This window comes from Aquarana catesbeiana, linkage group LG08 (assembly GCF_042186555.1).
Source record: "Aquarana catesbeiana isolate 2022-GZ linkage group LG08, ASM4218655v1, whole genome shotgun sequence".
NCBI lineage: Eukaryota > Metazoa > Chordata > Amphibia > Anura > Ranidae > Aquarana > Aquarana catesbeiana.
In genome coordinates this window covers 116567781-116594209 of record NC_133331.1, presented here as the reverse complement: position 1 = coordinate 116594209, position 26429 = coordinate 116567781, and the positions used below count along the sequence as shown (strand labels likewise).

The following is a 26429-nucleotide window of genomic DNA, read 5'->3' as shown; positions in this document are numbered from 1 at the left end:
AGAGACAGAATATGAAGATAAAAGTTCACTAAAACCATCGGATGAATCATCTCCAAGGAGCAGTACTGCTCCATCTCAAGCAGATAAAGATTACTTGAAGCTGACATTAGATCAGGATGAAACCAATGAAAGCACTGTGGATTCTGATGAAGAAAGGAGTGAAATACAAGAAGAATCAGAAGATGACACACAATCTGTGTCTAAATCTATGGACAGCAAGCAAGAAGAATCAGTGTCTGAGAAAGAAGAGGAGGAGGAAGAGGAGAGTGATGAAGCAGATAAGGAATCTGTTTGTTCTACAATAGAAAAATCTAGTGTCTATGGTGAGGGGTCATCTGAAGCAGAGTCCAAGACATCTTTGAGAAGCTCAGACATAAAATCAGAAAGTAGTAAACAAGCCACTTCGTCTTCCAGCATTAAAAGTAAAAAGAGTGATGATGTGACTGGACAATCTGAAGAAGGAAGTGAAAAAAGCAGTGCAAAATTCAGTTATAAGTCAAGGAAATCAGATATTGAAAGTGAAGCACAAAGTACAATTGAAGAAGAGTCTGAAGAAGAGCATTCAGAGGAAGATGAGAATGATGAAAATGACTACGCTAGTAAAGCAAGTGACGAACAGAGTGAAGATGAAAGGGATGATATAAGTGAAGCATCTGTATCAAGAACTTCAGTAAAAACTGAAGAGAGTCATAGTAGGGGCAGTGAATCAGGAGATGTACAAAGTGATGCAGAAAGCAACAATGAAGATGTCAGTGGAGAAAACTCATCTATCGATGCACAAAGTCAGGGCACAGTAGCCAGTCATGAGGGTGATGATGTTTCTCAGGCATCCGATGATTCTGAAGTACAAGATTCAAATCAAAGTACAGAGAGCAAAAAAGCATCCTCAGACCAGTCAGATGCACAAGACACTGGTCATGGATCCGACTCAGAAGTATCTGCTGGTGACTCCACATCATTTTAGGCAGTATGTAGAGACAGAACATAATGTGGTTGTTTGCAGTGTTTCTGTGTGACCCTATCATATTTTTCTGAGCTAGTGTCCTCATTTTGGCTTTTCTGCATGTTGTTTACGAGTCAGAAAATAAGCCATAACCAATACTTCATTTTCCCAGAGTCTTTTTTTCTCTTAGAGGCTTTAAATGTATGTATGGTTTTGCTGAAGTAATTTTACAACTCTTGTGGAATTATCAGATGGTTAAGAACACAGTGACATCTTTAAAAGGCACTATATCTTTATATGTTTGCAGTGTTTCTGTTTGATTCTATCATAATTTCTGAGCTGGCGCCCTTGTTATGTCTTTCCTGCATGTTATTTTACAGTGAGAAAAGAAGCTATAATCAACCCTAGGTTCCCAAAGCTTTTCTTTGAGAGTTTAGATGCATGTGTGGTTTTGCTGAAGCCATTTTCCAAATCTGATGGAGTTATAAAATGTTTATGAAAGCACTGGAATGTTTAAAAGGCAATATATCTTTGTATTTTATGCAGCACATTTTTTAAACTATCATTCAGAAACAAACAAAAAAAAAACACTTCTGGGATTATTCACTAAAGAAGTTAAAAGGTGCAGAGGGTTTGGTAGCATATATAATGTAAAATTGAAATGTAGTTGATTGCTTTGAGATACTGCGCTTTGCACATCATCACTGCTGTTTCTGTAAGTTCGCTGAAAAAAGGAAAATGAGCAGCATTAGAAAAATTATTTTTGCTCGGACAGCATAGGTAAGGCTTTAACGTGGAACCTCCACATTCTGCACATAACAAAGTTTTAACCAATCTACATGAGTATTTATGTGGGTAGGAAGGAGGGTGGCTCTTTAAATTGTTGATTAAACATATGTTGATTCTCACAGATAGTTTGGCTTTATATAATTTTATGTTACAGAATACTTCCAAAAAAACTTACACACATAAGAAATTAAGCTTGCTGATCTACAGTTAAGCTTCATCAATTATATGTCAGCTACTTTATTCTAGTCTTGGATGACTGTACCATCTGAATGAAAGTAACAAATAAAGACATTGCTTTATATTAGTTATTTAGCCTAAGTCTTTTAGCTGATAAGAGCAGATGCAATACCGGCCAGGTGGTTTATCTTCAATTTTTTTGAGGCTTCTCTTCTCATGTTAGATTGGGGACTACTTGCAATACACAGAGCTGCCTTAACCTCTTCAATACAGGGCATTTTCACCCCCTTCCTGCCCAGACCAATTTTCAGCTTTCAGCGCTGTTACATTTTGAATGACAATTGCGCGGTCATGCAACACTGCACCCAATTGAAATTTTGAAAATTTTTTTCTACACAAATAGAGCTTTCTTTTGGAGGTATTTGATCACCTTTGCAGTTTTTATTTTTTGCACTATAAACAAAAAAAGAGCGACAATTTTGAAAAAAACACAATATTTTTTACTTTTTGCTATAATAAATATCCCATAAAAAAAAAAAAATGTTTCCTCAGTTTAGACTGATGTGTATTCTTGTACATATTTTTGGTAAAAAAAATTGTGATAAGCATATATTGATTGGTTTGCGCAAAAGTTATAGCGTCTACAAAATAGGGGATACATTTATGGCATTTTTATTGTTATTTTTTTTTTTTACTAGTAATGGCGGTGATCTGCGATTTTTATCATGACTGCGATATGGCGGTGGACACTTTGGACTGTGTAAATGTGACTGGCAGAAAAGGGCTTAACACTAGGGGTGATCGAGGGGTTAATTATGTTTCCTAGGGAGTGATTCTAGGGGAGGAGACTGATCGGGGTTCCTCTGTACTGGGAACACACCATCAGTCTCCTCTCCTCTGACAGGACGTGGATCTGTGTGTTTATACACACAGATACACGGTCCTGCTGTGTTAATGGGCAATTGTGGGTGCCCGGCGACATCGGGTGCCCTAGTGATGCGGCGGGCGTGCGCACCCCCTAGAGGCTCAGAAAGAAAAGACGTCATATGACGGCGGCCCGGAGGGACAAAGGGTTCCTGCTGCCGTCATATGACTATGCACAGTAGGGAAGTGGTTAAAGATCTTAAAGTGGTTATAAAGCCTAAACATTCCTTGTATTAAGGTCATAAATATTTAGGCCTCAGTCCCCCCCCCATTCCACCTTTTGCTTACCTGAGCCCTCATTTGATTCAGCACTGTGCATGTCTGCAGCTCTTCCCTCACTTCCTGGTCGCACTGGATTTTCTGAGGCAGCAAGAGCCATTGGCTGCTGCTGCTGTCAATGAAAGCCAGTGGCCAGGGGCAGGGCCGGGGCTCAGGAGTGAACCTGCACGAGTGCCCCATAGAAAATGGCTTTCTATGGGGGCACTTGGTGGAGGGGGCACCAGCGGGGAACCCAAGAAGAGGAGGTTTGGGGCCACTCTGTGAAAGTCCATTGCACAGAGCAGGTATAAATCTGTTTGTTATTAAGAAAAAAAAAAGAGACTTTATAATCACTTTAAGGACATGAACATCCACCTGTTAGAATTCAGAAAATTTTTGAACAGAAGACCAGTTGTTAGCTTTGCAAATATGGGAAACGGGAAAAGGTGGAGCTCTATACTTAAGTCAAGTACAGTGGAGTCACAGGTTGAAGTATAGGTGAAACCTTGTATGAAGGCTTTTACCAAAATGGTAAGAGTCAAGCAGTCCTTGAAAAAGAATAATTAGGTCCAAACCAGACTGGAGAAGAGTCAAGCTGTCTCTTCCAGAGTATTAATTGTAATAGAATTTTCATGCCTCGAACCATGTGAAGTATGTTTTTCAAGTGTTATAGCAGGTTTGCGAGGGGTTGATTTCCTATGCCTTGGGACCTGGGCTTTAAAGTGGTTGTAAACCCTTACAATCCACTTTTTACTACAAGTTAGCCTATAATAAGGCTTACCTGTAGCTACACTGGATATCTCCTAAACCTGCACGGTTCAGGAGATATCCCCTGTATCAGCATGTGCCGACACCATCAGCACGTGCGCACTGAAGCAATGGCATGTTTGTGCTGTTGCTTCAGCTAGTGTGCCATTACCGGCGGCTCCCGTGTGCATGCACGGGAGTGACGTCATTGCAGCTCCGGCCATTCACAGTGCCGGAGACCGGGATACCCGGAAGTAACTCCAGGAGCGATGTCGCTGTCCGAAGCTGTGTACTGGGACGGCTGCAGGGGCTTCAATCTAAGGTGAGTATTTCCTAATGAGCTAGAATGCTATGCATACTAGTTCATTATGCCTTTGTCTTGCAGGTTTTTTTGTGGGTTTACAAACACTTTAACAGCCATGCCATTAAAGCTAGGGACCGAGAAGCAGGATTATAAACCGGTAATTGGGGCAAGGAATCCAGACAGTCTTGCAAAGCCCATGGTGAGGTTTCTGAAGTTGGAGTACAACATTCACCAGGGCCCATTCAACGTGATAAGTATCATGGGAATACCCTCCATCCAAATCCGGTGAAGCAAAATATTGTGACTCCCACTAAGTCACCTGATCAACCACTGCCATGGCTAAAGAATGTCTGTATTTTTTGCTTAGTTTGTTTAGCTTATTGTTGAACCTGGAAGACAGGCGGTCCACATTTGGCATTTCCTGTCTGTGACAGGGGTCCTGCAACATCCTTGGGTGAAGAGATCATTCTCTTGAGTCCAAGTGCAGGACTTAGGAAATCTGCCTGCTAATTTTCCATGCTTGAAATGTGCATGTCAGATAAAACTGGAATGTCAGCTTCTGTATAAGTAAGACTGTGGATGGGTTCCCTTTGATCTGCAATACTACTGGTTCCTCCCTGATAGTTAATTTATGCCACTGCTGGCATTGTCCAAATGAATCCATATCAGAAAATAATGCAGTTAAAAGGTCCAGCGTTGGAGAGACAACTGATTACCTCATAGTTCCAGGATGGCGATCTGAGAAAAGCTTCCTCCAGTGACCAAGTCTTCTGCACCATGTACAGTATCTCAAAAAAGTGAGTACATCCCTCACATTTTTGTAAATATTTTATTATATCTTTTCATGGGACAACACTGAAGAAAGGGCACTTTGCTACAATGTAAAGTAGTAAGTGTACAGCTTGTATAACAGTGTACATTTTCTGTCCCCTCAAAATAACTCAACGCACAACCATTAATGTCTAAACCACTGGCAACAAAAGTGAGTACACCACTAAGTGAAAATGTCCAAACTGGGCCCAAAGTGTCAATATTTTGTGTGGCCACCATTATTTTCCATCACTGCCTTAACCCTCTTAGGCATAGAGTTCACCAGAGCTTCACAGGTTGCTACTGGAGTCCTCTTCCACTCCTCTATGATGACATCAGGGAGCTGATGGATGTTAGAGACCTTGCGCTCCTCCACCTTCTGTTAGAGGATGCCCCACAGATACTCAATAGGGTTTAGGTCTGGAGACATGCTTGGCCAGTCCAACACGTTTATCCTCAGTTTCTTTAGCAAGGCAGTGGTAGTCTTGGAGGTGTGTTTGGGGTCGTTATATTGGAATACTGCCCTGTGGCCCAGTCTCCGAAGAGAGGGGATCATGCTCTGCTTCAGTATGTCACAGTACATGGTTCCCTCAATGAACTGTAGCTCCCCAGTGCCGGCAGCACTCATGCAGCCTCAGACCATGACACTCCCACCACCATGCTTGGCTGTAGGTAAGACACACTTGTCTTTGTACTCCTCATCTGGTTGCCACCACACACGCTTGACATCATCTGAACCAAATAAGTTTATCTTGGTCTCATAAGACCACAGGACATGGTTCTAGTAATCCATGTCCTTAGTCTGCTTGTCTTCAGCAAACTGTTTGCATGCTTTCTTGTGCATCATCTTTAGAAGAGGCATCCTTCTGGGACGACAGCCATGCAGACCAATTTTATGCAGTGTGCGGCGTATGGTCTGAGCACTGACAGGTTGACCCCCCACCCCCTCAACCTCTGCAGCAATGCTGGCAGCACTCATACATCCATTTCCCAAAGACAACCTCTGGATATGACGCTGAGCACGTGCACTCAACTTCTTTAGTCGACCATGACGAGGCCTGTTCTGAGTGGAACTTGTCCTGTTAAACCACTGAATGGTCTTGGCCACCGTGCTGCAGCTCAGTTTCAGGGTCTTGGCACTCTTCTTATAGCCTAGGCCATATTTATGTAGAGCAACAATTCTTTTTTTCAGCTCCTCAGGGTTCTTTGCCATGAGGAGCCATGTTGAACTTCCAATGAACAGTATGAGAGAGTGAGAGCGATAACACTAAATTTAACACACCTGCTCCCCATTCATACCTGAGACCTTGTAACACTAACAAGTCACATGACTCGGGGGAGGGGAAATGGCTAATTGGGCCCAATTTGGACATTTTCACTTAGGGGTGTACTCACTTTTGTTGCCAGCGGTTTAGACATTAATGGCTGTGTGTTGAGTTAATTTGAGGGGACAGCAAATTTACACTGTTATACAAGCTGTTAACTCACTACTTTACATTGTAGCAAAGTGTAATTTCTTTAGTGTTGTCACGTGGAAAGATATAATAAAATATTTACAAAAATGTGAGGAGTGTACTCACTTTTGTGAGATACTGTAGGTGTCCACGACTCTTGCCCAGCCTAATATTCATTATGGGAATATTTTAGACCAATTAAAGGAAGGATTTGTCCAGCTCCAGGGCTGGATCTGTTAATGGAACTGGACAAAGGGCACTAACTAGGAGGAGGCCACCATCAGTCCCTGAACCATGCAAAAGCAGAGAGTAGTATGGCTCTTGGACTGCAAGATATGAATCTGAGAATAGAAGAAGAACCCTTGACAGAGCAATATCTAGAAGGAGACCTAGGTACTCCAAGTGATTGGTCAGTTCTAGCAGCAGGAACCAACTGAACCTTTAAAGAGTCTGAACAGTAAAGTGGATAATGACTGATAAAGTCTGTGTTGAATGGTCCCTCAGTAAGAGGTCATTCAGGTATCACAAAGGAAATACCGTTTATAAAGAGTCAGCACCTTGGTAAAAACTTGAGGTGCACTGGACAGCACAAAGAGACGGCAAAAACTGTTAGTATTGCATGCCCTCAGCTAAATGCCAGAAATATTATTATGTCAAACAGTGGAGACAATACAGGTTGGTGTTCCTAATGTTCACTGTAGCCACAAAATCTTCTGGAAGAAAAGAGGAAATGACTAACTAGGTAAATTCCATACAAAACTTTTTAGCATGAAGGAAAGAGCTGAGAGCTTTCTGGTACAACATGGGGTGAATGTTCCCTTTTACTTTCGGGATGTTGAACAAGTTGGAATAGAAACCCTGAAACCTTGGGAGTGGAGTTGTGCCAAGGCAGCATGGACATCTGCTAATTATTGCTGCGATGTTGGCAGACGAGACAATACAAAGCGGGATGGAGGTAGAGTTTAAAACTCTAGCTCGCAGACCTTGGACATCACATCCCTCATCCATGCTTTGGATATTCCTTCAGTCCATGTGGTTGCAAAAGCCAACAGACATCTGACTTTTAAAAATGGGGATGTTCTCTTACTTTGAGGACAGCTTACTCACAGGTTTGGAAAGTTTCGGCATCCAAGGTTTTCCAGACTTGGGCTTAGAGGCTTAGGAGAGACAAAAAAGTTTGATTTCAGAGGAAGCAGGTTTTCTAGCTTTAGTCTTATCTTTCTTTGTCTGGGGCAAAGGGGCACGCTAGTCCCCCAGTGACCTTTTTAACAAAGCTGTCCAGGGAAGTACCAAAAATGTGTTCTTCCTCATATGCATATGCAGTAAACATTTTTTTTCTGCTGTTTAGCAGCCCAATATTTACGTCAGCATTCCATACATGTGTATGGAGTAAAGAGGAGAGTCCTTCTTGATATGAGAAGTGCCATATCCATAAACCCATTAACATAGCAGTGTAGGGCAACAGGCATTCATTCTGACTGTTGAAAAACTGATGGATCCAGTAAGATTGTGTCGGGTGACTTGGATAAATGCCTGGATCAGACACCTAAGATCTGACAAATGGCCATGACAGCAATAGCTGCAAAAATAATGATCTGGAGAGGATCTCAATTTTTTTTACCAAATCTTTAAAGTGGTTCTAAAGGTATAAGATTTTTGACTATGCTCGTTTGTAGAAGCACTACTCTCTCTCTCCCTCTTCTCTGCTGTCAATCAAATCATGTGAGGAGGGAATGGGGCCAAGCTGCAGGAGGGTGCCCATATGAGTGCCCCCATAGTAGCTATCCTGCTAAGGGGGCACTCACAGAAAAGAAGTGGAGAACATCAGCGGGGGACCCCAGAAAGGGAGGTAAGGGGCCACTCTGAACCATACCATTGTACATAGCAGGTAAGTATAATATGTTTATTAATTAACAAAAAAAAATATGCATTTACAATCGCTTTAAGTATTGGAATGTCCTCAACAATGACGGTCAAGGTTGTGGTAAGGCAATAAATGGCCAAATCCACCACAAGGAGGGACCATTTCTTGACAAACACTTCCTCAATAAGAAATTGTTGGACAATAAATTTGGGAAGGGAATAACTTGTCAGGAGAGGACCAGTCACTGTACAAAAGCAGTTAGTGTTAGGACAGGTTAGCGACTTTTAAGGGAACCCAGATTGGTAACCTTACAGGATTTACACCTGGGTTGGACCCATTCTAAACACTTACACATCACATCAACAAGGACCTAGATGCTATCCTTAATTCCAGAACTAATGAAGCAGACTGAGCCACCTCAGGGCAAAAGGTCACCCAAAAGAGATTGACTTGCCTGTAGATGCCTTTTCACATACAGCTCATGATGACAAGGAGTCTAGTCTGAGACATTCTCTGGAGAGGAAGTTGTAGAATTACACTTGAAGTCCCAGTGTTCAAAATCCGCATTTGTGGTAATGATCCTTTGCATAAATTCCAGCATAGTTGTGAAAAATGCTTTCCTGAATAATGCAGAGGTGGGAGTCACATTGGATAAAGCCAATGAAGACTGACAGAAACATGTGGACTCAAGCATGGAAAAGGGATTCAGGCTGTCAGTGTCAGGTCCAATATGAGAAACACTGCAAGCTGCCCCAGAGCTTTTAGCAAGTAAACAGAGAGTTGGGCAGGAATGCAGGACTTTTGCCCTTGTGCTTTTGGTTCTCCATTCTGCTAATGTAGAACAGTTCTGCTATTGAAGGTAGCTAAATCAATAAAGGCTAGACACAAAACTTAGCTGCAAGATGTTAAATACCTTTTGTGACTAAGTCTCCATAGGCAGCAACGAAAACGAGTGACCCTGAGACCCTCACAGGGAGCTGGCCAAATAGTGGAAAAGGAAGAGGAAAAAATGTGCATGCACACCTGCAATATGGCGTAAGCACAGATACATTAAAGTGGCATGTGTCACATTTTCAAAGTGTTGTGCCCAATTTTTCTCTATAGTAAATGCTTGCAACACATACATTTTGTTACAGCACTCTGCTCTCAGCTGTTAACCTGTAGGGGATACACTGAATACTAAGTAGTATACTCACAGGCACTTTACAACATAGTGAAAATGGTTGCAGTGCCAGCCTCATCAAATGCCTGTGACACTTGAAGGATGTTCACCATGCATATTTATCCATATGGACTCCGTGCTGTTAGTTTTCACAGAGATCCCCATACACAGGTGGTCTGAATCAACATACAGTTTATATTTTTACTGCCACTTTTTTTTTTAAACTCTGTTTATTTCATTGTTTGTACAATGACAGAAAACACAGTTCACATACAGCATGGGGTACATGACAATTCTGTTTTCACAATGCAGTAACAGATGAAGGATAAATTAAGATGTAAACAGTGAACAGATGTCTCTTATTTCACAATAATCTCTTGAATACATATTAACCATTGGATTGATCATGAGCAATCCACATGTTGTAAACGAATAATACCAAGAAAATCACATTCAGGTTAGCTCCAACTGTTGTTTAATGTAAGGGTAGAATTGCCCCAAATATCCCATACTTTATATTTGTTGGTATAGTTTATATGTCATAAACAATCTTTTTATAGGGAATAATTCTATCAACTGTATTTATTCATTGAGCAATGGTAGGGACAGTGGAATGTATCCATATATGTGATATAATTTTGGGTACCAGAAATAACATTTCTTTCAAGAAGATTCTACTAGTATACTAAACAAACAGATCTCTGGAGAAAGTAGGATAGGGATAACTGAAGTGAACTTGCAAAAGTTAACTTACCACTAAGACACATAAATGCAGCTACACGTGTATTAGATGCCAGCCCAGTCTAGGTTGTTCTATGAACCAGGCATCAGCAGTAGTTCTTAGAAGTTTTTAACAAAACACATCACACTGCAAAAGTCCTACACAGTTTTTTTTTTTTTTTCTAAAACTTAGATCATCAGATTGTATGGGAAGTGGAGCATATTGTTAAATTACATTATTAACTGAACATTTCAACATTTAAACAACATTAGGATTAAATTAAACCATGCAAACGTATTGCTTTAATAATTCTGATGAAAAGTTATTCATGGAAAGCATGCATGAAAAAAGGCTTTGTGTTCACTTTATTACCTAATTTAATATTAACTGGTTAAAACTTTGTTATTGATGAGCCTTTGAGATTTAGATAAGCCCCTTAGTTTGTGTATGCATAATTATGCAAATGAAAGCAAATTAATAATTATAATGGCATATATTGCAGATTTTAAACTGATTGCATCTGATTTAATAATGATACATTATAAACAACTCATCAGCAATCATGTCTTGTGCTCTAGGAACAGAAAAAAAACATGAGTCATTAATTAAATGGTTTGACTTTTATAATTTTTGCTGCTACCATAATAGCATATGTCAAGGCATAATAAACATCCAGTTCATCTCTAGTGTACATGAATATTTCCCATTTTTTTATGTCTTTAAACACTATATAAAAACAACTGCTGAAAGGCCAGAAATATAGTATGCTCCTACCTTCCTTTTCAACAGGGCCACACAGTTCTACTCCTCCTCATCTTCATGATTTTTCTGCACAGGCAGAGAACGTAGGGAGTAAAAGTAGCATGCAAAGAAAGTTATCAGCTCACAGGATTTATGGCAAAATCAACAGGTATTGCATTTATTACACAGATTTAACTAAACACGTTCAATGGTATATATAGCAGGCCAAAAGGGAGAAAATAGTAGAAGTCCATAGTTGGGATTTACATACCCCAAAATTAGTGCATTGGTACACTAAGGTGTGCGATATCCCTAAACATAGGGCAAAAATACATATATAGAAAGTCTACATGGGTAAATAAACATTTTATTGTGGATTTCTAAGAATGCTACAAAGGCAGGTATGCATGGTCATACAATTGCCTAGAAGCTATATAACAAAAAGGAGTAAAGGGAACCAATAAGATGGAGTACATAACAGTACCAACCGGTATTTATCCACACACTCAATACGAGTGGGGATCAGTGACCAAAAAATCGTATGAAAAAAATAAGCACTGAGTCAGAAAGACGACACAGTACCATGTGCCACATAGGTGAGCCCTGGCAAATAATTATCAGAATTGTATAATAGTCAATTTAATGAATAAAGACCAATTGTAGAAAATTGTAGACAAACAACAAACACACACAAGACAAAAAATAGACACCACCCAAATAAAATATAGTCACCAATAATGCACTGTATACACAGATTAGGGTAAATGCATTACCAACCAAGCCTATATCTCATTAAATTGAAGGCAACGACCGTTGCAGTATTCAAAAGATCTATAAGATCTATTATAGATCTAAGATCTACCGTCCACAGATCTATATGTCCACTCATAGTGTTAGGTGTGTAAATGTATTTTCTACAAGTAGTCTTTTTTCAATAAATTCATTAAATTGACTATTATACAATTCTGGTAATTATTTCCCAGGGCTTACCTATTTGGCACTTGGTACTGTGTTGTCTTTCTGACTCTTATTTTTTCTATAAGCTATAGAAACATTAAAAACAATAGAAATCAACATGGCTTTTTCCACAGGGTTTCTGTAACTTTTGATCAAAACAATGTGGACATTCAGTGGACAATGACAGTTGAGTTTGGTTCTGATAGGTTTATGAGTCTAGCTATGTGCTGCAATTTTAACAATTGTCTTTAGGTGTTTGTACACATTTGTTTGGGAGTAGAGGCAAATTTAGGCATGGATATTTGTAACTTTTCTGATGGCACACATATGGTAAGTAGAGACAAGGCTTGGACCAACTACCAGTTCTTCGTTAACTGTATTCATGGATTTCCTTAGTGGTTCATCTTTTTCACTGACAATGAATTTTGACACCTGACTGCTGTTCTGACTTTTTACCAGATTGCTCACTATATGTGCACTGCTAGCTTTGTATTTAATCATTCGAACAGACTATGCATGCGCTTAGAATTTAGTTTAGAGAAACACCTAAACAAACCTGATTAAAGAAATGTCTAGCTTAAATAGAAATAATCTATTTGTCTGGCATCTCTTCATTTAAGAAAAAGTACCCACATCCAATCATAAAGAGTTCCCATACCTAATCATTGGCATGTAAGTTTTTCATAAAGAACCTAATTATTTTGTCATGGCACGATACAGGTTTTACAAGTGGTGTCAGACAAAAGCCAATATTATTGTTCTGGTACCAGCAAAATAATTATAGTCTAATGCTCTGATGTATATATTAGGGTTGATTTGCTTTAGTAAATGGTAATTTGTTCTTTTTATCTGACTGTTTGTGTTATTTTTTTTCTTAAATAGGTTGCTAGAAAAAAGAAGATCAAATTAGTTGTGGATCGAGAATATGAAACTAGTTCAACAGGAGAAGAGAGTGCTCCTGAAACTCAAAAAAACCGTCTCAGTCACCCAAACATACAAAACAATATTAACGGAAATCTATATATTGCCCAAAATGGGTCTGTGGTTAGAACCAGACGTTCATGCCTTACAAACAATCTTAAAATGACTTCCCCTACAAGGCTCGGGAAGCACTTCAAGAAATTGGACAGACTTGGAGTGACACATGAGGAAAACATCCAGTTAAACACATTATCAAAGGAGGCTTCTATCAAACTTAATAACAGGCCTTCTAGTATAACATTGGCATCTAGCACTGGCATGACCAAAAATGCACCTAAAATTGGAGACAATAAATTAAAAAGCACAGATGAACAGGAGTCAGTTGTTGATAATGAAGACATTAAAGAGCCATTGGAATTCCACAGTGACCAGACTCAGTCAGATGAGGAAGAGTTATGGATGGGACCTTGGAACAATCTTCACATACCAATGACAAAACTATGATATTTTTTTAACACTGATTTACGATAGACTGTACTTTGTATGATCACAATAAGAACAAAATCTTGTATTGTGCACATAAAGAATATTACTTTTTCCAGATTAAATAATACAAAGACTTTGCACTTTTATGGATTAGTTTTTCTATCTCTTATCTAACACATTGCAAGTATTTTTGATGCACCATTAAAAAAAAATACTTCTTACCTTTACATCTGAAAAAAATGCTTCTATTTATTTTTGCATGTATTAAATAGGTTACCAGAAAATACACTAAAATCTGCCCGGCAGTTTAGGAATATTTTTTCTTTTTTAAATTCTTTTAATTTCTTCTATATTTTATATTTACTTTTTAAATAAATGGTTAGGAAGGTTTTGATCAATTCATTCATGCTATTTATGTCATGACCAATCATTGATTGATTCAAATATATCATTACAGTTCCTTGAAGTTCTGTCAATAACAGCAGAAAATTATTACAAATCCCACAGCTATTTATTGCATTTTTGTGCAATGTGTGAACATTTTACAGTTGACCGTTGTGCTGGTAGATGGAATTTGGCCTAAAGCATGACATTTTACTATACTCTATTTGTTAAAACAGCAAAGAATACAATGGGATAAAGTTTTTGAGTATATCCATTATAAAAATGATTATTTTTGTGCTATAGTTCATGGCTAAACCATAAATCTGACACTAGGTTTTAGTCTCAGGGACTTATAATAATAATGCTGCATCCACTTTTCTTTATTTAAAAAAATAATCTTTCAGTTTCTGATGCACATCAGGCATGTGTCCCAATTTTGTATACTTAATATGAATGAAATGTCGAGTCATACAATGAAGAAGTCTAATGGTGGCCACTCAGGTCTCAATCCAGTCATTTGATAACCTTATGCTGATATATTTTTTTTTTTGGATCCATGAAGTTACACTGTGTGTCAGCTGAGTGAAACCCATTAGTATATAAGTCATTTATTTTTCATCAATATAACTAAATTGTAAATGGATGGACAGCACTGTAAAATTAAAACATGTTCCCAAAATACAATTAGAATTTCCAGTACAGTCTAAGAAAACATGTAAAATGTATTATTATATCGTGACAGAGAATTTTATAGCAATCAGCAAAAAAATAAAAAATAATCTGCCACAAGAATATCAGAATATCTAAGAATATTTTAATGGCTCAGTTTTGGCACATGAAAATGGAGGAAAAGCACCACTTTCCATGTCAACATGCCTTTTTTCAGTATTTGCCTTAAATCTAATGTATATCATGAAACCTCTTCCCAAAAGATAGTTGGCATAAAAATAAAATATATATTTTCATAAGTATTATTTTTAGATAATTTAAGACAGAGATAAGACAATATTAACCCCAAAAGCAAAGTTTTGCAGATTACCAATTCTTCGATGTTATGGTTGTGTTAGTTTTCTTTTTTAGTTATCTTTCCTTTATTTTTATCTGGTGTTACAGCCAGTAAATCTGCTGTTTTTCAACAGAACATGCACTCCTACAAATGTAGCAGTTAAGAGTGTTGAGACAAATCATTTACCATTGACAGGGGTCCTTACAATGATCACCTTTTATTTATTTATGTAAAACCTTTATCCCAAACATTAAAAAAATATTTCTGTAACTACTTAAAGCTAAACTCTAGGATCTTAGCAACTTTGCAAAAAGTTCAGGCATTTTATGAGTTAAGTCCAGCGAGATGCATGCCACCTCAAGGATCTCTTTAATTTACATGTGACAGGTTTCCTGTGCTCCAGGAAAATAGCTTTCATAGCTGGAGTTCCAGTGCTAGATGTTCAGGTCTGAGCTCTTTCAACTGTTGGGTCAATGCAACTGCTAAGTCCCCCTCTCTTTCTGCAGAATCACAGAGGCCTTTGTATTATCTGAACTCATTCACAAAGTACAAAAGCTTCTGTAAATGGGTGAGTATAGTTGCTGTATGTGCTTCTCTCCTCTCAGAGACTGAGTGTCTCCTCTGGGAGTGCCATAAACCTTTCAGATGTAAGCCTTCGTTCACACTAAACATGGCTTTGAAATCGTGAGAGTTCATCAAAGCCGCATTTCAGTCCAACTTCAGGGGCAACTTGAAAGAAATCTGTGTGGGTTCCTGCACAGATGTTTATTTAAATCGCCCCCGAAGTCACCAAAAGTAATGCAGGAACTACTTTCAGAAATTGTGTGTGGCGCCGCAAAGTCGGCATCGTACTGATTGGGATGCTCCTATTGCCGGCAATAGGCTCTGATTTGACATGGGATTTGACAAATTGCATAGATGTAAATGGGGGCTAAATAAAATTAAATAATAGTGATAAGTCCAGGAGGTGGCATGCAACTTATTGGACTTAACTCATAGTATGCCTGCACATTTATCAAAGTGGCTGAATTCCTGGAATTCAGCTTTAAAAAGTGTTAGCTGGAGGCTTCAATTTGCTAGGGTATCTAAATTCTCTAGTACATCTAACACTCCCCTCAGACTACAGTCCAAAGGTACCTCTGTTCTCCTTCATCCAGAGTGGACAAAGTGGGAGCACTCTAATACAGGACATGTATTACTGGACAGATCACCAGGTTAAACAGAGGGGGGAAAAGCTTAAAAACAAAACGAATGCCGCCACCGCATCTAAGGACTGGTAAGCTGCAATATATTACGTTTTTGGTTCTGGGATCGATAACACTTTAAAAGTAACCTCGTCAGGATGTCTGCTTTCGGTCACAGCCAAGCTTCAAATCGAGCACTCTAGGTTGCTAATGCCTGACTCTTAAAAGATGCTCTAGTCTCAGAACAGGCTACACATCTGCAGCATCATGTACAATACTATGCTTAAGCTGAAACTAACACTGCTTTGAAAAATCAGCCACTAGTGCTTTAAATGGAGCTTCCTCTGTGATGGGTAGTGTCTATTTTGACAAGTTTTGAGTAAACCTATAATAAAGTTTACTAAATATAAAATAGTTACCATAAATGTTTACAAACCTGTGTAGATTCTGATATAGTATTGACATTTGCTCTGCATCGAAGTATTCAGTGGAGGAAAGAAATATCCAACGCTCCCTTCTCAGGATCACAAATGTGTTGCAATATCTTCAGAGTTAATATGCATCTTCAGCTATCAAATATATGTAGGGAATATAAATGATCATTTCATACAAATCACGTTGTAATTTAGGTTTTTGGGTCCTTAAAGTACAGCTGTCATTAAGAGAGATGTTTGTTAAATTTATATAAATTTCTAAGACTGAAAAACATTTTGTAGAATAAAGATTATTTTTGCATAGCTCATGTTGCACTAAGCAGTACCAAACTCAAACCCAACTAGACAAAAAATGCAGAGGATTTGAAGTTTTATCTGAAGAATGATTTGGCCAAGCTGACACATTTCAAAACATTTTAAGCACTGAAAACACATAAAAAAGCACTAGTTCCTCAACCTCAAATTGTAGGACAATTAAATAGGTGTAACAAAGCAATGTTATAGTTATTGGGGTTGATTTACTAAAGGCAAATAGGATGTTCACTTTGAAACAGAAATCTTCTCTTAGCTTGGTGCTCAATCTTGACTGACTATTATCCAATCAATGCACAAGCAAAAATACAGTTTCAGTTCATTTTAATTAACTGCCCTTGCATGTTATTGTGTATTCTTTGCAAAGTGAATTTTCACCACATTCATTAAGCTAAAAAAAACTTCCCTTGTAAAGTAATCAGCCTATTTTATTTTAGCAAATCAACCCGTAAGAATGCTGAATCAGTTTTAATAGTACTTATCACATTCTTTAAGCTGCACATGTAATGCAATAACAGCAATACAGGATACAGTTGTATATTAATTAGTTTAACATCTACATTCAAAAAGTGTTCTGTATGGGAATATAAATAAACCTTTACTGTGTTATTAGAAAGTAATATTTAAATTACATTATTTTATTTTAAACAATAATTGTGGTCCAGAAAATCAAAACCAGAACAGCCAGATATAACCACACATGGGTCTGCATTCTAAAAAAAATACCAACAAGAAATTAATTTTGTTGTCCATTAATACTTGTAATTATTTAGATATTTATAAAATAAATGATTATTCAAATTACTACATCTTTAGCAGCTGTTTCTTTGCAATTCATTTTTTTCTTTATACTATTTAACCTTTTGCCACCCATGCACATACTGTATGTGCAGCAGCAAAAGGGTGGGCTTTAACACCCACATGCAGCTAATATGCATCACTGGGCAGCCAATGTTTCTATGCTGAAAGTGTACACACTGCAAGCTCCCAGCACCTAGCTGTCAAACACAGCTCTTGGTTCCCACTAATTATCAGTAGGGATTAGCTTTGAGTTCGAGTAAAACGTAAGTTCGACTCGAACATCAGCCGTCTGACCATTCGTCGAATTGTGAACATTATGAGCCGTTCGCATCAAATTCGAGTGGCACATCACGGCCCATAATTCACTGTGGCATCGCAGTGCATTTCTGGCTGATGATTGGCCAAGCATGCACTATGACCCGCATGCTTTGGCCAATCACAGCGCGGTACGAACGGAGAGCCATAATTGGCCAAAGGCAGGGTGGCTTTGGCCAATTATGCCTCAGGGGATTTAGTACACGCCCCACACTATATAAGGCCGCCTGCACGTCAGCCCTGTGTAGTGTGTTATGGCGTGCCGAAAGAGAGATAGAAAGAGAGAGAGACAGTGTCATTTCATTTGAGTTAGATAGAGTAGGCAGGCGAGTCAGTTAGCTGCAGTCAGTGTATTGTGTATATATATGCATCCCAGGTGTTGTATATGTATATACACTGTATTCAGTTTAGCTAGATCCGTTCCTGTTATTCTCTTCCTAATATACTTGCAGGCAGGCAGCTGCAGTATTTTCAGTCAGTGTATTGTGTATATATATATATGCATCCCAGGTGTTGTGTGTGTATATATATATATATATATATATATATATATATATATATATATATATATATATATATATATATATATACTGTATTCAGTTTAGCTAGATCCGTTCCTAATATACTTACAGGCAGGCAGCTGCAGTATTTTCAGTCAGTGTACTGTATCCTGCGCACAGTGTGCAACTAAAGCTAACTGCAGCCAATTGCTGGTGTTCTTTTCCTAACATACTTTCAGGCAGGCAGCTGCAGTATTTTCAGTCAGTGTACTGTATCCTGCACTTAGTGTGCAACTAAAGCTAACTGCAGCCAATTGCTGGTGTTCTCTTCCTAATATCCTTACAGGCAGGCAGCTGCAGTATTTTCAGCCAGTGTACTGTATCCTGTGCACAGTGTGCAACTAAACCTAACTGCAGCCAATTGCTGGTGTTCTCTTCCTAATATACTTGCAGGCAGGCAGCTGCAGTATTTTCAGTCAGTGTACTGTATGCTGCACAGAGTGTGTAACTAAAGCTAACTGCAGCCAATTGTGGGTGTTCTCTTTCTAATAATACCTCAGGCAGGCAGCTGCAATATTTTCAGTCAGTGTACTGTATCCTGTGCACAGTGTGCAACTAAAGCTAACTGCAGACAATTGCTGGTGTTATCTTCCTAATAATACCACAGGCAGGCAGCTGCAGTATTTTCAGTCAGTGTACTGTATCCTGTGCACAGTGTGCAACTAAAGCTATCTGCAGACAATTGCTGGTGTTATCTTCCTAATAATACCACAGGCAGGCAGCTGCAGTATTTTCAGTCAGTGTACAGTATCCTGTGCACAGTGTTCAACTAAAGCTAACTGCACCCAATTGCTGGTATTCTCTTCCTAATATACTTACAGGCAGGCAGCTGCAGTATTTTCAGTCAGTGTACTGTATCCTGTGCACAGTGTGCAACTAAAGCTAACTGCAGACAATTGCTGGTTTCTCTTCCTTATTTACAGGCAGGCAACTGCAGTATTTTCAGTTAGTGTACTGTATCCTGCGCACAGTGTGCAACTAAAGCTAACTGCAGACAATTGCTGATGTTCTCTTCCTAATATACTTACAGGCAGGCAGCTTCAGTTTTTTCAGTCAGTGTACTGTATCCTGCACACAGTGTGCAACTAAAGCTAACTGCAGACAATTGCTGGTGTTCTATTTCTAATAATACTACAGGCAGGCAGGCGATTCAGCTAGCTGCAGTATAATCAGTATATCTATACATCCCAGCTTTGCGCAGCTACATCTCACTGCAGACCATTCCTTGTGTACCTATTCCAATACATCAAAGACAGTATGTCTGGAAGGCCAACAAGGAGAGGCAGACAGTCACAAGCCAATAAAAGAGGGCAAGCAGGCTCTGTGTCTAGAGGTAACAGTTCTGGTTGTGGACATGGTGCATCCTCATCAGCACATGGCTGTGGTTTCATGCTTGTTCTTTTTCTCTGCAGCTGGACATGTTGAGCCACAACATGCCAAAGAGTTGGTAGAGTGGATGACCAAGCCATCCTCATCCTCTGTTACCCAGGCTACCTTGGCTGCCAATGCAGATGCCAAAGCAGGCTATTCCTTGGACTCGAGGTCATCATCAGTTACTCCTTCCCTAGCCCCACGGGAGGAGTCCCCCGAACTGTTCAACCACAGTGTCGGGTACATGATGCAGGAGGATGCGCAGTGTTTTGAAGGCTCTGATGATGGTACCCAGCTTGAGGAAGGCAGTAATGTGAGCCCAGAGAGAGGGGTTGCCCAAGAAGGATAACAAACTAGCAGTCATGTTCACCCAGCTGCAGCATACTGCCAGGTTTAGTCCAGTGACGAGGAGGGAGGGGATGATGAGCTCACTGACTCTACGTGGGTGCCTGATAGGAGAGAGGAGGCGGAGGAGGAGGAGCCACGTCTCCAATTAGGCAGGATGCCCTCCAGGGGCCAGCTTAAGGGCAGCCAACCAACTGCATCACACCGCAGAGCTCTGCAAGTGCAGGGTGCTGGTGACTCCGCACATTATTCCAAAAGTTCTTTGGTGTGGGCCTTTTTTGAGACATGTGCAGCAGATTGCATCGTTGCTATTTCAACATATGTCTGAAGCGTATCAAGCGTGGACTAGACAGCAAGCGCTTGGGCACCACATGCTTAATCAGACATATGTCGAGCTCCCATGCAGCCTGTTGGCAACACTACCTAAAAGACCCACACCAAAGAACAAGGCGGACCTCTCCTTGCTCCTCCTCATCAGCTGGGATCTCCAACCCCACTATACCTTCAGTCCTCTCAGAAATCTGCACTGAGAGGAATGAAGGTGTAGAATTAGGTGTGCCACTGCCTAGTAATTGCAGGAAATCTGCTATCGGTACACCAACATCCGATTCTAGCAGGCAGATTTCCCTACCCCAGTTGCTCCACTGGCGAAAGAAGTTCGCTCCCAGCCTTCCACATGCCCAGCGGTTGAATGCTAGCTTGGCTAAATTGCTAGCACTTCAACTGCTGCCTTTTCAGTTGGTAGACTCTGCCCCCTTCCTTGAGTTTGTGGAATGTGCAGTACCTCAGTGGCAGGTTCCCAAGCGCCACTTTTTTTCACGGAAAACGATTTCGTCTCTCTACCGGCATGTGGAAGGCAATGTCCATGCCTCGCTGGACAGGGTGGTCAGCGGTAAGGTGCATATTACCACTGACTCATGGTCCAGCAGGCATGGACAGGGACGTTACCTATCTTTCACCGCGCACTGGGTGACTCTTCTGGCAGCTAGGAAGGATGCAGGACGAGGTGCAGTAGTGTTGGAGGTTGTTCCGCCACCATGCCTCCTAAATTCTACTAGTGGTGATTCTGCCACACCTCTCTCCTCCACCCCTCCTCTTCTTCTTCCTCCATGGCCTCTTCCTGTGCTGATTTGTCCTCGGAACCAGCGGTGTTTCATAGGCGTTCAAGGGGCTATGCAAGCATGCAGGCAAAAAGATGCCATGCGGTGCTTGAGCTAGTGTGCTTGGGGGACAGGAGCCACACTGGGGCAGAGATTCTGTCAGCTCTGCAGGGGCAGGTTCAGAGGTAGTTGACGCCACCCCAGCTTAAGCCAGGAATGGTGGTTTGCAACAATGGCACCAACCTCCTCTCCACCCTAAGACAAGGACAACTGACCCGTGTGCCCTGTTTGGCTCATGCCCTTAACTTGGTGGTGCAGCGGTTCTTGGGCAGGTACCTGGGCATAAAGGATGTCCTGAGGCAGGCCAGGAAAGTCTGTGTGCATTTTCGCCGGTCATATAATGCCAGTGCTCGGCTGGCTGACCTCTAAAAGGAATTTAACCTGCCCAAGAACTGCCTAATCTGTGACATGCCCACCAAGTGGAACTTAACGTTGGCCATGCTGCAGTGGCTACACATGCAGCAGAGGGCCATCAATGAGTAACTATGGCACCAGGACAAGGTCAGGGGAGATTGTCTTTTTTTCCCCATGCCAGTGGGCCATGATCAGGGATGCCATGAGGATGGTGAGCAGTGACAGTGCATGCATCAGTGACACTGTCCCTCTTGTCCACCTGTTGGAGCACACGCTGTGTTGAATAATGGACAGGGCAGTTGAGGCAGAATAGAGGCAGGAAGAGGAGGACTTCCTTACCTCCCAAGGCCCCCTTTATCCAGACAGTGTTCCTGCGTGCCCGCCGATCACACAGGAAGAGGAGGAGAAGGAGGATTCTGTCAGCATGGAGGTGGGGCCTAGCACTCAGCATCAGCAGCAGTCTTCAAGGGATCATTTAGAGTCCCAAGAAACCCATGGACTTGTACGTGGCTGGGAGGAGGTGGCTGCGGATCATGTCATCCTTAGTGACCCAGAGGACTCTGGACCGAATGCCTCAGCAAACCTACGCTGCATGGCCTCCCTGATCCTGCAAAGCCTGTGGAAGGATCCTCGTATTTGTGGTATCAAGGAGAGGGATCATTACTGGTTGGCAACCCTCCTTGATCCACGTTACAAGGGTAAGGTTGCGGACCTTATCTTGCCGTCACAGAGGGAGCAGAGGATGAAACATCTTCGGAAGGCCTTGCAGAAAGGTTTGTGCAACGCGTTTCCAGAGCCTGGGAGGTTACAATTTCCTGGTCCTCCTGGACAACATGTTGCTGAGGCTTCGGTCAGTCACAGAAGGAGCGGTGGAGAAGGTGGCCATCTGACCAATGTGTTCAGACAATTTTTTAGTCCGCAGCCCCAAGGTATGATCGGTTCCAGCAACCATCGCCAGCGTCTGATTCACATGGTGCAGGAATACCTAGGGGCAAGATCAGACTTGGACACCTTTCCCACCAAAAATATTCTGGGTTACTGGGCCTTGAGGATGGATCACTGGCCAGAGCTTGCACAGTATTCAATTAAGCTACTGGCCTGTCCTGCATCCAGCGTTCTTTCAGAACGCACATTCAGTGCTGCTGGAGGCTTTGTAACCGATCACAGGGTGCATCTGTCCACCGATTCGGTCGATCAGCTGACCCTCATAAAAATTAATCAGTCTTGGATCACCAGCTACCAAGCACCTGATGCTAATGTAACCGAATATTTTTTTTTAATGTGAGATCCCTTCAAGACAGCCTATGCTGATGCTGAGTGACTATCCTGTTATGCTGAGTGACAATCCTCTTCCTCCTCAATGTTCATGCTGATAGCTTGTAAGAACATTTTTGGTTCTGGGCACCGCCACCAGTGGCTAAGGCCCAATTTTTCTGCCCCTGCTTAACAGGGGCATGTAATTACAATTTTTGATGCAATACTTTGCAGCAGGGCTCATTCCTGCACTCCAACTAGAGCATCTGTGAGGGGTTGCAGTGTTGTGGCACCAGCACCAGTGCCCAAGGCCCAGTTTTTCTGCCCCTGCTTAACAGTGGCATGTAATTACAATTTTTGATGCAATACTTTGCAGCAGGGCTCATTCCTGCACTTCAACTAGAGTATCTGTGAGGGGTTGCAGTGTTGTGGCACCAGCACCAGTGCCCAAGGCCCAATTTTTCTGTCCCTATTTAACAGGGGCATGGAATTAACATTTTTGATGCAATACATTGCAGCAGGGCTCATTCCTGCACTCCAACTAGATTATCTGTGAGGGGTTGCAGTGTTGTGGCACCAGCACCAGTGCTTTAGGCCCAATTTTTCAGCCCCTGTTTAACAGGGGCATGTAATTACAATTCTTGATCTAATATTTCACAGCAGGGCCCATTCCTGCACCCACCAAGAGTAACTGTGAGGCCTTACAGTGTTGTGGCAACACCACCACACCGTCCCCCACCAAAGGCCCAATTTTTATGACCCTGTTCGACAGGGGCATGTAATTACTATTCTTGATCTAATATTTAACAGCAGGGCCCGTTCCTGTGCCCACCAAGAGTAACTGTGAGGGCTTACAGTGTTGTGACAACACCAACACCTAAGGCCCAAATTTCTGCAGAGTATATAGGGCAGGCCCCTACTTTCAAACATCCAACTTACAAATGGCTCCTACCTGCAAACGGAAGGAGACAACAGGAAGTGCGAGGAAATCTACCCCTAGGAAGGGAAATTCTCTCCTGTAAGAGTTCCTTGTTTCACTAAAAACCCCAAATTTTCAAAATCCAATTGTCATTGGGATAGAAAGTGAGGTGAAATCTTCTTAACAGGTACACAGACAGCAAAACAAATGTTACAGGGGTGATAATCCTTCTGTATGTTTTCCAAAAAGCTTAAAAATAGTTTTTTGGCTGGAGCTACACGTAAAGAATGTACCAGTTCAAAATTACAAACAGATTCTACTTAAGAACAATCCTAAAGTCCCTATCTTGTTTGCACCGCCTGTATACTGCTGTTCAGAGTATATAGGGCCTGGGGGCCCAACACCTTTCCTTTTTTTTATTTAGGTTAATATCCATACAAGACCCAAAGGGGCTGGTAATGGGCTGGGGGGGGTTCTCAATGATTTTCATCCATATTGCTGGGACCAGACATGACATTAAAGCCGCAAGCAGTTTTGAATGACTTTTTTTCCTTTAGAAATGTAATTTTGAGCAGGGACTGTTCTAAACACTGGAAACACGCACCACTTTACAGGCATACTATAGACACCCCCCCCAGGCACGATATTTAAAGGAATATTTCACTTTATTTTTTCACTTTAAGCATCATTAAAATCACTGCTCCTGAAAAAACTTTTTTTTTGCATTGATACATGTCCCCTGGGTCCCCAAACCCCTTTTAGGACAATAACTTGCATATTGGCCTTTAAAATTCGCACTTTTGATTTCTCACGTTTGAGTCCCATAGACTTTAACGGGGTTCGAAAGTTCGCGAAAACGTTCAGTCTGTTCGAATGTTCTGATGCGAACCGAACTGGGGGATGTTCGGTTCATCCCTAATTATTAGTGGTTAGGGGGACCAGCTACTGATTATTTGACCACTGTGACAGCCATTTACAGTGGTCATGTGATTGCCAACCCTTCCTACCCTCTGGGTATTCTAAACCTTTTAAAGGCAAGTCTGTGTGGGTGGGAAAGGGTTGAGGTTTTTTTTTTTCTCTTTCACAAATATTTATTAGCATTTAATCCAACATATCAGGTCAACATGCAGATGGTTACATAATGCAATAAACAAAGGACAAAATAAAAAGGAAAATACATTGGAGAAATGAGAAGAAAATGACATGAACATTAGAAATATGCTGGCGCTAGCCTCAGTGCTTCATGGGGTGAGTAAGGAAAAAAGATTATAAGTCCAGAAGAGGTGTTCTGAGCTGTCTCAGGGATCATAAGGCGTCTGTAAACAAAGTTGTCACCCGTTTATGTAATCGTGTGGCCCCGCCCCCCTCTGATGCCCCAGGAAAGCCATGGGTAAGTCCCGCTGCATCAGAGGGGGTGGGGTCACCAGGAATGTCGCCACCCTCAGTTATATAAGAACTGTCAAAGCAAAGACGCGTCATATGACAAGTGCCTCCCATGGAGGCGGGTTGGTCACGGCTTTATTTTTTTTATTTTTTTCAGTCCGTCGGCGGAGCGAGAGAAGACATTTTTATTTTTCTATTTTTTATTAAAGGACTTGTCCCCAAGCTGTGTCTTGTCTTTTTTAACATTTTGACACTTTTTTTGTGATATGGTAGGGGTACATTTGTACCCCATTACCATTTAACACAGGGGGGAGGTTGGGATCTGGGGTTCCCCTTGGTAAAGGGGGCTTCCAGATTCCAATAAGCCTCCCGCCCACAGACCCCTACAACCACTGACCAAGGGTTGTGGGGATGAGGCCCTTATCCCCATCAACATGGGGACAAGGTGCTTTGGTGGGCTACCCCAAAGCACCCTCCCCATGTGGAGGGCATATGGCCTGGTACGGTTCAGGAGGGGGACGCTCTTTCGCCCCCCTCTTTTCCTGCGACCTGCCAGGTTGTGTGCTCGGATAAGGGTCTGGTATGGATTTTTGGGGGGGAACCCCACGCCATTTTTATTTTAATTTTGGTGCTGGGTTCCCCTTAAAATCCATACCAGGCCAGAAGGGTCTGGATTTTGAGGGGGACCCCTACGCCATTTTTTTTTTTTAATTTTGGTTCGGCGTTCCCCTTAATAGTCATACCAGACCCAAAGGGCCTGGTAATGGACTGGGGGGATCCCATGCCATTTTTTTCAATGACTATTATCTGTATTGCCGAGACCCGACAATTCACTATAGCCGCTATTACTTTTAAATGACTTTTTTCCTTTAGAAATATCATTTTGTGCAGGGACTGTTCTAAACATGGGAAAATGCGCCATTTTACAGGCATACAATAGACACCCCCCAGGTAAGAAATTTAAAGGAATATTTCACTTTTATTGTTTCACTTTAAGCATTATTAAAATCACTGCTCCTGAAAAAATAGCCATTTTAATACTTTTTTTTCATTGATACATGTCCCCTAGGGCAGGACCCAGGTCCCCAAACACTTTTTATGAAAATAACTTGCATATTAACCCTTAAAATTGGCACTTTTGATTTTTCACGTTTTTATCCCATAGACTTTAACAGTGTTTGTGTGTTCGAACAAATTTTTTGCCTGTTCGCATGTTCTGCTGCGAACCGAACCAGGTGGTGTTCGGCTCATCCCTAGGTAAGACTAAAATGGGAGATATAAAGGTGTCTTATTTGTATAAAGTGATAGTGTTCTCTAAGTGGGGTTTGTTTTTGTGTGTGGAAGAGATCAAACGTGGTGAATGTATCTCCTAGTTGGAGATCAGCTAAG

The 26429-nt window shown here is 41.2% G+C and overlaps 1 protein-coding gene across 1 annotated transcript in view; it reads left to right on the top strand.

Moving 5' to 3' along the window:
• Nucleotides 1-17279, top strand: part of PCDH15 (protocadherin related 15) — a 2079434-nt gene extending 2062155 nt beyond the window's left edge. Inside the window, exon 38 of the mRNA XM_073596339.1 lies at nt 12734-17279. Within this exon, the coding sequence (XP_073452440.1) occupies nt 12734-13276 (543 nt within the window). The 3' untranslated portion in view covers nt 13277-17279. The remainder of the gene's footprint in view (nt 1-12733) is intronic.
• Nucleotides 17280-26429: the final 9150 nt, after the last annotated feature.